Source organism: Ochlerotatus camptorhynchus, unplaced genomic scaffold (assembly GCF_037179485.1).
Source record: "Ochlerotatus camptorhynchus isolate MF236.1 unplaced genomic scaffold, CSIRO-AGI_Acam_v1.1 ptg000222l, whole genome shotgun sequence".
In the NCBI taxonomy this organism is placed as follows: domain Eukaryota; kingdom Metazoa; phylum Arthropoda; class Insecta; order Diptera; family Culicidae; genus Ochlerotatus; species Ochlerotatus camptorhynchus.
Window position 1 is genome coordinate 2,087,615 of NW_027040712.1, and position 11,664 is coordinate 2,099,278.

The 11,664-nt window shown below is 41.8% G+C and overlaps 1 protein-coding gene across 1 annotated transcript; it reads right to left on the bottom strand.

The window, feature by feature from the left end:
* Window positions 1-2,982: 2,982 nt before the first annotated feature.
* On the bottom strand, window positions 2,983-4,932 carry LOC135703868 (very long-chain specific acyl-CoA dehydrogenase, mitochondrial-like). The gene is made up of 3 exons (XM_065225220.1): window positions 4,747-4,932; window positions 3,193-4,674; window positions 2,983-3,123 (listed from the first exon to the last, which is right to left on the bottom strand). Exons 1-3 carry the CDS (start codon window positions 4,876-4,878, stop codon window positions 2,983-2,985), a joined length of 1,755 nt encoding a protein of 584 aa, XP_065081292.1. The 5' UTR covers window positions 4,879-4,932.
* Window positions 4,933-11,664: the final 6,732 nt, after the last annotated feature.

The window sequence follows — 11,664 nt, forward strand, 5'->3', positions numbered from 1 at the left end:
GACTTTTCTCTGGAACGGCTTCATCTGAAACAGATTTCGTGATGAAATTATAATCTGCATAAGATTCTCTGGAGCTTCTCCCGTTGGCAGCAAAAAATCTTGCAAATTAACAAAATGGCGGCCATATGAAAAAACAGGCGATTTTTAGCCCGCTTTTTTGCAGCTTTAAGGTGCTTCAAACAATGTTAAATGTTAATATTTTTGGCTGAAAGTGGGAGAAGCTCCAAAGAATTTAATAAGGAACAAAATGCGCAAAGATTCAAGTCAATATCTCTTATAGTTTCTGAGAAAAATCTTCGCCCGATAAAAAAAATGTGGTTTCGAGAAAAACGCGTTTAAAGTTTTGACTTTAGTTAAAACCATTTGGGGTTTCTTACCATTAGTCAGCTATGCCTGGATACCGAATTCGCTGATCGGAAAACGGCTTGGGGGGATGAAAGTATATAGTCTAAAGTACAAAAAAACGTGAAAAAAAAAAATTTGATTTTTTGAAAAAAAAGATCGGGAATACCCCCTTAAGGGAGAAGGGAGGTTGACGCATAACCACAGTTAATGCAAAATTTAATATACGTGCATGGACAGGCATGGAAAATCATTTGCATTCATTTACATTCATTTGCCTCTAACTTTTTTCATCAACAGTATTCCGCAAAATGATGTATAGAGCTTTTGTAGGTTTTGTTATAAGCCCAAGCCCAGAGCTTCCTTTTTGAAACCTAGTAGTAGTCACATAGTCACTATGAACGGAGTTCCAATTTCCTGGTCAAACCAAGTGAAATATCTTGGATTAGTTCTTGACCAAAAATTAACTTTTAAAGATCACATTGAGGGCATTCAAGCCAAATGTAACAAATATATAAAATGTTTGTATCCTCTTATAAACAGGAAATCCAAACTTAGCCTGACGAATAAACTTCTAATATTTAAACAAGTTTTTAGACCGGCCATGCTTTACGCTGTGCCAATATGGTCTAGTTGTTGCACTACCAGGAAAAAAGCACTTCAAAGGATTCAGAACAAAGTTCTGAAAATGATTTTGAAGGTGCCTCCCTGGTACAGTACTACCGAAGTACATAGAATTTCGAATGTTGAGACTTTAGCACAAATGTCCAACAAAATAATTAATAATTTCCGGCAAAAATCGTTGCAATCCTCAATTGCAACGATTAATTCCCTTTATACTTAGATAAGATTTAGTTTTAGTTTTTTTTTTTTTAAGCTATCAATTGTTATACTGACATGCAGGTTTAAAAAAAACCTATTTAAAAAACTGAATTGCCAAGACAGGAACAATGTAAAAACACTTAGATATATGTCATAACAATTAAGGGTGGTAAGTTACTGTAGTAACTGGAGCACCTAGGTTAAAAATGAAATGTAATTTATTTTAAATTTAGAACAAATAAAGAGTTAAAAAAAAAACCTCCCCTCCTTTGTAACGTTTTTCCTATACCTAATGTATTTCTTGTCACATATTTGATCACATAAACATTCTCTGAGGTTTCCTAAATATTAATAATTTTCCGACACTTATAAATGTTGGATCATTCATAGAATTCTATTAGTATCCAATAATTCCACGGAGCTTTTTTTTAAAGTTTCTGCAAATCCCTTTAGTTTAATAAGGTTGATCTGAAGCTATCTGATCGTCCTCAATGTACTCGGGACCAGGCATGGAAAATCTATCATTCTATTCATTTGTCTCTAACTTTTTGCATCAGCAGAGTTCCGTAAAATTATGTACAGTGAAGATTCCTACAGTACGGATTCGCTTTTGCCGGATTTCTATAGTACGGTTGCCACTGGATTCCTATAATACAGTCGATCCGGCATCAACGAATACACGTATCATATCGGATTTGAGCTAATTGGGACCAAACACTAACGGCAACAAGTTGTTAGGCAGATAGGTGGTCACCTTTTGGAAACATTCTGTTTCCGGTAGGTCACAAGTCTGGTCCTATGGAGGATCCGGAACACCCGTAAAAGTGATCGATTCATGAAACTGATCCTAGAATTCCGTGGTTTTTGTCGAAACCACTCATAGACGTCTTATCAGAATTAATTCGGAGTTGTGAACGGAATATGGACTTTGGGGACTACGGGATGGTCCACCGGAATATTACGGTGCCAGACTTGTGACTTTCCGCATGCTGAATTTTGCCAAAAGAATGTCAACTATCTTATAATATTTTTTCAGAAGACACCAGGAAGTTAGCAGCTCTTCAAATTACCCTACAATAAGAGTTTGTCCCCAATTAGCTCTAATCCCATATGGTACGTGTATTCGTTGATGCCGGTTCCTATAGTATGGTCCCTATTAACCGTACTATAGGAATCTTGACTGTATTAGGCTTTTGTAGGTTTTAATATTAACTACAACTTACAACTTTAAATTCACAGCAAAACAATAACATGCTCTGCACGCTCTAGTTCGTCATGGATAAGAGATACAGATTTGAATTATACACATAAGTTGTAGCTAATACCAAACTAAAAAAGCTTCCTACATAATTTTACACAATTCTTCTTATGTAAAAAGTTAGAGGCAAATTAATGTAAATGAGATGAATGTAAATGATTTTCCATGCCTGCTTGTGACTTCGCTGAATATCATGAAAATATAAAAAAAAAAAACAAATCTAAATTTCTTCGAAGATCCCTGGATTTTTTTCTGTATTAATGGAACTGCCTTGATGTTCTCGAATCAACTTGCTGCTACTAGGGGAAACGCTCCTATAGTTGCGGTACGTTAGAAGCGTTAGGTTCCTATAGTTGTGTATGGAGTCTGCATACACAACTATAGGAACCTAACGCTTCTAACGTACCGCAACTATAGGAGCGTTTACCCTACTGTGAACTAGTTCGCAGAAAAGTAGCACTGGCTTCAAAAGCTTTCTTACAGCTTGGCGTTCTGATTGCAACCAAAACTGAACAAAATATTTATTTAATTAATCATAAATTATCCAACATCGAGTATGTTCAGTTTATTTCCAACGGCAGCTTCTGTACAACACCTCCATTGTCGCAAATATTTTTCGCAATATGAGACATCGTGGTAAAGTTTTCCAAATGCATCCGTTTGTTTACACGCTTCAGATTGTTGTTGACTCTGCTGCTTGCCTGAAATGGAGCAATGTTTTTGTTTTTATAACCATACGATATAATTCTTTAATAAACATTTGTTCTTACCTCGATGCACCAAGCCTTGGTCATTAGCACCTCATGCTCTGCCGATGGTAGATTGTTCTCCACAGCTCGCGTCGCCCGCGATAGCACATTTGCCATGGCATAGATGTCGATAGCACTGTCGGCCAATCTAGTCAGTAAAAACTGCTCATCGACAATCCTTTTACCGAACTTAATCAGCAGTGACTCAACGGCCAACGCAAACATATCGATACTCTCGGAGCAGTGTTTTGCGGAATCTTTCAGTGGTTCTGCCACAAACTGACCCAAATCGGTTCCACCGACTCCAAAGCTTCGGGCAGCCCGTCGGGAACCTTCCTTGAATATCAATCCCAAGTTAGCTGTCGGGTGCTTGAAAGCTTTCTGTAGCTCCTTCAAATGTGAACCTCCGTATTGTATCCCCGTCAATGCCACAAACAACCGTAGAACATCATTCGCCCCTTCGAAGATTTTGTAGATCCTCAGATCTCGCAGCACTTTCTCAAGTCCGGTTGCTTTCATGAACCCATTTCCTCCGAGAATTTGGATGGCTTCATCACAAACATGCCACGCTGCTTCCGACGAAAACACCTTCGAAATCGCCGCCTCCAAATGATAGTCCGTCGATCCTTTATCCATATTCCCGGCGATCGTGTAAGCCATAGTTTGAGTCACGTACTGCAACATGGCCATTCGAGCCAGTTTTTCCTGAACGTTCCCGAAATCTTTGATTTTTCGGCCAAACTGAACCCGAGTATTCGCGTGTTCAGTCGCCTTAGCTATGCAAGCTCGCATCGTCCCTGCAAGGGTGGCAGCCATTCCGAATCGTCCGTTGTTCAAAATGTTCATTGCCACCTTAAATCCGTTTCCTTCTCCACCGAGAACATTTTCCGCCGGAATTTTCACATCATCAAAGTACACTTCGGTGGTGTTGGAACAACGGATACCCATCTTGTCTTCCGGAGGTCCGCTCGTCAGACCACCGAAGCCGCGTTCCACGATGAAAGCAGTCACCTTGTCCCGTTTTTGTCCAGTGCGCGAGTCGATGACTTCAGTTTGTGCAAACACCGTGAAAACGTTCGCTATGCCGCCCCCAGTTATCCACAGTTTAGATCCGTTCAAGGTATAATACTTTCCGCACGAACTTTTCACTGCTTTAGATCTGATGGAGCCGGCATCTGAACCGGAGCTAGGCTCGGTAAGTGCAAAAGCAGCGGTCGTTTTCCCGATCATGACCATCGGTAGATATTTACGCTTCTGCTCCTCGGTCCCGTACAGAAGGATTCCCTTCCAACCGATACTTTGATGAGCTCCAAGGACTACGGCTAGCCCTAGATCCACCGCACCAACCGCATCACCCATGGTCGCATAACCGGTGTTGCTTAGGTTCAGACCACCGTACTCTTCGGGACCCATCAATCCATAGTAGCCCATTTCCCACAAAGCATCGGTGGTTGCTTCCGTAGGGCCACCTAGTTTTTCACTTTCCACGGCGTCGTAGCGTTCCTACATCGGAAAAAAAAAATTATGGTCATTTTCCACCTTGACTACACCATTTGAATAGAATGCTAAACTTACGGCAAAGAATCGATGCACCGGGTCAGCTAAGGACTGAATGTATTCCCTTTGTTCCTGGTCGGCTGCCTCCGGGTAGGGAAATATCTGAGCTGGTTCAATTTCTCCTCGGAACAGGTTCGCCATGAAGGACATGTTGGCGGGGGGTTGCTGTTGCGATCGCTTCAGATGCGTAGGGCTGATCGAGAAGCATCTGCAATGTACATACGTAGTTGGAGTTATATGGAGTTTGAATCACAACGAATGGTTCAATGAAATACTGTGGAATTAGTACTGAGCCAATGGCGGAGTGCTTTTTTTGACATCATTACATGTTTTATCGGGATCTTCATTTTCAAGATAGTTTTTGTTGGTAATACTGTGAGAATTATTTCGAATTTGAAGAAAAAAGCAGAGTGCACTTAAAGTGTGTTCTGCAGAGAATATTTGGGCTATCGACTTTCGACGTATTTTCCGGATATGGATAAATTTCCAAGATTCTGGAACACGAGAGGTTTCAAGATGGTATGAAAACAAGAAGCTTAAGATTATTTATTGACAAGCGGCGCCGGTGGTGTAGCGGTAAGCGTGAATACCTCTCACCCAAGCAGGCCTGAGTTCAATCCCAGTTGGCGCCGCCAGGATGTTCTGAGGAATAACATCTCTGAAAAAAGAATTTTTATTGTTGAAAAATATTAACCTCTGTAATCTGAAAGCATCTGAAATGAGTAATCTGCACTAGAGTGGTGACTGCGATGACATTTTTTTTTTCGAACAATGTTATTTTGGTTCCATTTTGGGTCCCAAACAACTGTGCAAAATTTGGGAACGATTGGTTGTAACCCAGCTTTCCGTATTGCGTTTGAAATTTGTATGGAAATTAGTATGGGAACTTTTTTGCGTTTTCATTCCTAGGGATCGCCATTTTGCATGAACCATCCATCTACTCATGTGTGCCTAACAACTTTGCCGAAAGATGTACGGTGCAATAATGCCTCTAAAAAAATTATAGGTTTTCAAAGGTCGATGTTTCGCATTAAATGCCAAAAATAACTTTTCCTGCCAACACTGCCGGTGTACCAATGAAAGTCAGATTCCAAACTGAAATAATTTCGGAGTTGATTATCTTATCGATTTGGTATGATCAGATGAATTATTCAAAAACAATAGATCCTTCTCATATGCGTTGTTAGATAGGGGGGCTTACTACATACTACACCCTCCGACGCCCCACTCACTCATATCAATGGAAGTCATGTTTCAGCCTGAAATAACTTCAGTCTTTCTGATTATGTCAAGTTGGTATGTTCAGATGTGTTCACTAACATTTACTCCATTTAATAGACATTATTGGATTTAGGGGTTAGCTTACTATATCGCTTCTGCCCCCTCACTTATATCGATGAAAGTAAAGATAAAACTTAAATAACTTCGGAGTTTTCCAGGTCTCGAGAGGTTGCAAACCAAAAATGAAATTAATTATGCTCTTGAATCTCTGACTACTTCTATAGTTGAAGCAAGAGCTGCCTCAGTACCGAAATGCGAGGTTAAATTCGATTCAATTATAATAGACGATGATCTTCAGCTCTTGATCCCTCTGAAAAATGTCCGTAGGAGGCAATATCAAATATCAAGATATCTGGCAGGATTTGTAAAAACAAATTTGAAAACTCCCAAAAAAAATTTAAAAATTTCAAAAGCCTATTCCAGCGCTTAAATTAGGTGGTAAAATTTGATCACAAATTTAAAGCTCACAAACTTTCTTAACAATTCGAGAGTTCCCATAATTTTAGTTTGGGTCTTACTAGTCCTATTGACAATCAGGTTGCTCGGGATTATCTGAATATTTTCTCTCGAGATTTTTTTTTATGATTTCTGAGGGACTGATTTGTAGATCCAAAACTAAAAAGTTTTAAAATGTGAAAGCTCCAGGTGATGATGGAACTGTCTATATCCTCATCCAAAATCTCCCAGAGAGTACCTTGTCATTCTTTGTAAAATAATTTAACAGATGTTTCCATTCGGCATACTTTCTTGATAAATAGAAAATTGCAAAGTTGTCCCAATTTTGAAGCCGGATAAAATCCAGCTTGTAGCTACCGGCCAGTAAGTTTGCTTTCAGCAATAAGTAATCTTTTTTTAAAGATTTTTTCAATTTGAACTAAATTTATGCAGATGAGCAGTTTGGATTTCACCATGGGAATCAACTCTTAAGAGGGCTGCTCAACGGGATTTGCTCTTCTAGACATAGAAAAAGCATTCAACAGTTTTTGGCATGAAGGTTTGATTGCCAAATTGAAAAAAAAAGTTTAATTTTCCATTTTATATTATGAAATTCGTTCAAAATTATTCAACTGACAGAACTATGCAGGCATCCCACTGCGTCCTAGCAAGAAGTACGGTCGACTTGTTTCGCGCTCCGTTGTTTTGGAAGTTTTTTCGGTATTCGCTTGATATAATTTATCAGTTTTTTTCTCACTAAGTGACTCCTGGCATAGTTCCCGGTAAATTGATCGAAAAGTGAGTTTTTTTTAGTAGAAAGTGCCATTTTCGGAAAGATTAATCCGTGCTATTGAAAATTCGCAAACAAATTTGGGCATCATCGTTGCGTGGTCACGCATACGCGCTTACCCATACCCGCTCACGTATCATCATCATCGAGTGTGAGCACCCGTTTCTACATCTATATCGTTCATCATTCATCGTGCGCCTGTGTGCGCTGAGTTCCGCGCCTCGATCAAGTGCACCACAGCGAAGGTCATCCACGCTGCGCGTCGCTTCCCAGCCATCTGTGTAAACGCCTACACATATAACGCTCGGTGGTAGTAGTATAGGATTATCAGATAAGTTTTTGTTTTTTTCTTGTTTCTTTTACTCCCCCATTAGTTAAATTTTCGTTTTGTATTTCTGTGTTTGCAGTGTTTTCTGTGTATTGTGTCTGTGCGTTCAGTGGGAGAGCGTTTTGCGCTCCCACTAGTTGAACAAAATGGATGTTTTGTCAGAAGACGACATGGATGACCATTCATCTCAGAAGAATGATGATGTCATCCCTGGTTCGTCGTCTCAGTCTGACAATGGGCAGGCTGAGAAAAGCTCCAGATTGCGGGCCTACCCGAATGACTCGACTGGCCCATGGGTTGTCTATTTTCAGCCCAAAAACAAACCCTTGAATGTTGTTGAGATATCTGATGATCTGACAAAGCGATTCTCTGCCGTGACCGAAATAACGAAGGTTATAGTACGTTCAGACTACAGAGTTATAACACGTTATAGCGCTATCTTGATGGTGGTTTCTGTGTTGCAATTATTTGACAACCGTTATAACATGTTATAACTCTCCAGTCTGGACAGCGTTTTAGGCACAACAAACTTCGTGTGACCGTCGCTAACTTGAAACAGGCTAATGAAATTGCTGTTTCCCAGTTTTTCACACTGGAATATAGGGTGTACATTCCAGCCTCTGATGTGGAGATCGAAGGCGTGGTCACTGAGGCGAGCCTGAACCCCGAGATACTGGAGAAGCAAGCGGTTGGCCGATTCAAGAACCCCTTGCTTCCTCCGGTAAAGATACTGGCCGTTCATAGAATGAAGTCAGTATCGCTCAGCGAGGGTAAAAAGAGTTTTACCCCCACAGACTCGTTTCGGGTGACCTTTTCTGGATCTGCCCTTCCTCAATACATCGAGCTGGGAAAACTTCGTCTTCCTGTGCGGTTGTTTGTACCTCGGGTCATGAACTGCCAGCATTGTAAGCGGTTGGGACATACGGCCTCCCACTGCGGCAACAAGGCACGCTGCTCCAAATGCGGGGAGAAGCATGAGGATGGCGCCTGCGCAGCTACTGCACCAAAATGCGTGTACTGCAACGGAACTTCTCCTCATGCTCTCTCGTCGTGCCCGGCGTACAAACAGCTCGGGGACAAAATGAAACGCTCCCTTAAAGAACGTTCCAGGCGGTCTTTTGCAGAAATGCTTAAGACAGCCACGCCATCGACCAATGACAAAAATCCCTTTTCTCTTTTGTCAGATGACGAGACTGACTCTGACTTGGCTGAGGAGGGAACTTCTTTCAGTTTTCCGGAAGGTTCTGCACGGAAACGAAAGCGCATCCGTTCGCGGATTGTTGCAAATAAAGAACCCCAAATCAGCTTGCCTAAATCAAGGAGTGGTGGAAAAAAGGAGACTTCTACTCCTCCTGGATTCCGCAGAACTGACTATACCCAGGATTTTCCACCACTTCCGGGGACATCCAAAACCCCTGATGCCCCAATTTTAAGAACAGAAACCCCTTCTTCATCTGGGTTGTTCATATTTGATGACATTGTGGACGGTATTCTCAAATACCTCAACATTTCTGATCCTCTGAAAAGCATTGTCCTCACATTGCTTCCCACTGTGAAATCCTTCTTGAAGCAATTGACTTCAAAATGGCCCCTTCTTGCAGCTATCATCTCCTTCGATGGATAATTTTCCAAACGAGGTCGGGGATTTGATCACTGTTCTACAGTGGAATTGTCGAAGTCTTATTCCGAAATTAGATTCGTTCAAGTATTTAGTCCATAACAATAATTGCGATGCATTTGCCCTCTGTGAAACATGGCTCTCTTCAGAAATTGATCTACCTTTTTACGATTTTAACATTATTCGATTAGATCGTGAGGATTCACGTGGAGGAGGGGTACTTTTGGGGATCAAAAAGTGCCATTCCTTCTATAGAGTGAATCTTCCCGAATTCCCCGGTATTGAAGTTGTCGCATGTCAGGCTACCATTAAAGGTAAGAGCCTTTGTATTGCTTCTGTATATATTGCTCCTAGAGTCTCTGTTAATCGCAAACAACTTTTCGACATATGTGCGGTACTTCCCGCTCCATGGTTGATCATGGGAGATTTTAACTCCCACGGTACAGGCTGGGGGGAACTGTACGATGATAACCGTTCTACTTTGATTTATGATCTCTGCGACAACTTCAACATGACAATCCTTAACAATGGAGAAGTAACACGTTTGGCTGGTCCATCCTCGAATGGTAGCAGATTAGACCTCACCTTTTGCTCCAATTCACTATCGTTGGATTGCACTTGGCATGTAATCCAGGATCCGCACGGTAGTGATCATTTGCCGATCAAAATTTCGATTGCCAGTGGGTTCAACTCGTCAGAATCCGTTAACGTCGCGTATGATCTAACCCGTAACATCGATTGGACTAAGTTCCAATCCGCGATAGACGATACAGTATCGTCAGTGGAAGAGCTTCCGCCGTTGGAGGAATATAATTTCCTCTCTAATTTCATCGTCGACAGCGCACTTCAAGCTCAAACACGACCGGTGCCGCGATCGTCAATTCGTAAGAAAACACCGTCGCTCTGGTGGGATCAACAATGCACGGAGGTTTACCGTAAAAAGTCCGACGCGTTTAAACTTTTTCGGAAACGCGGAACACGCGAGCATTTCGACGCATACACATCTCTTGAACGCGAACTCAAGAGCCTCATCAAGGCCAAAAAACGGGGTTACTGGCGGCAGTTTGTAGACGGATTGTCGCGCGAAACGTCTACGAATACGCTTTGGAGTACGGCGCGAAGAATGCGTAACCGGTCTACTAACAACGAAAGCGAGGAATGCTCGGATCAATGGATTCTTAAATTCGCGCGAAAAGTGTGTCCAGATTCCGTGCCGTCGCAGTTGATTCCTCACGAAACCGCGAATTCGGTAGACGAAATCAGTCAGCCTTTTTCAATGGTCGAACTTTCACTCGCTCTCCTTTCGTGTGGCAATTCTGCCCCGGGATCTGATAGAATCAAGTTCAACTTGCTGAAAAACCTCCCAGACGTCGCTAAGAGGCGCATGTTGAACTTGTACAATCAGTTCTTGGAGCTCAATATTGTTCCCGACGATTGGAGACGAGTGAGGGTGATAGCCATTAAAAAGCCCGATAAACCCGCGTCGGATCACAATTCGTATCGGCCCATCGCGATGCTGTCGTGTATTCGGAAATTGATGGAGAAAATGATCCTTTTTCGCCTCGACAAATGGGTTGAGACGAACCACCTTTTTCAGATACTCAATTTGGTTTCCGTAGGGGTAAGGGAACGAACGACTGTCTCGCGTTGCTTTCCTCGGAAATTCAGTTAGCTTTTGCTAAGAAAGAGCAAATGGCTTCTGTGTTCTTGGATATCAAGGGGGCTTTTGATTCAGTATCCGTTGAAGTTCTTTCAGAGAAACTCCACGCTTGTGGATTGTCTCCATTAATGAATAATTTTTTGTACAATTTGCTGTCAGAAAAACATATGAGCTTTTCTCATGGAAACTCTACAGCTTTTCGATTTAGCTACATGGGTCTCCCCCAAGGCTCATGTTTAAGCCCCCTTTTGTACAATTTCTACGTTAGAGAAATTGACAATTGTCTTAGTGACAATTGCACGTTGAGACAACTTGCAGATGACGGCGTAGTGTCTATCACAGGGCCAAAAGAGGTTGACCTGCAAGGACCCTTACAGGATACCTTGGACAATTTGTCTACTTGGGCTATTCAGCTAGGTATCGAATTCTCCACGGAGAAAACTGAGTTGGTCGTTTTTTCTAGGAAGCATAGCCCAGCACAACCGAAGCTTCAACTTTTGGGTAAACCGATCACTCATTCCATGTCTTTTAAATATCTCGGGGTCTGGTTCGATTCCAAATGCACCTGGAGATCCCACATTGAGTATCTGAGAAGAAAATGCCAACTAAGGATCAATTTCCTTCGATCAATTACCGGAACATGGTGGGGAGCCCATCCACAAGATCTTCTGACGTTGTACCGGACAACGATTTTATCGGTTTTAGAGTACGGCAGTTTTTGCTTCCAGTCGGCAGCTAAAACGCACATCGTCAAGCTGGAACGGATCCAGTATCGTTGTCTTCGTATCGCGTTAGGATGCATGCACTCGACTCATACTATGAGT

Coding starts and splice junctions, on each gene's coding strand:
- LOC135703868 (XM_065225220.1), bottom strand. CDS start 4,878: ATGTCCTTCATGGCGAACCTGTTCCGAGGAGAAATTGAACCAGCTCAG. Junction 4,675..4,746: donor CGGTGCATCGATTCTTTGCC/GTAAGTTTAGCA, acceptor TTTCCGATGTAG/GAACGCTACGACGCCGTGGA. Junction 3,124..3,192: donor CCAAGGCTTGGTGCATCGAG/GTAAGAACAAAT, acceptor GCTCCATTTCAG/GCAAGCAGCAGAGTCAACAA.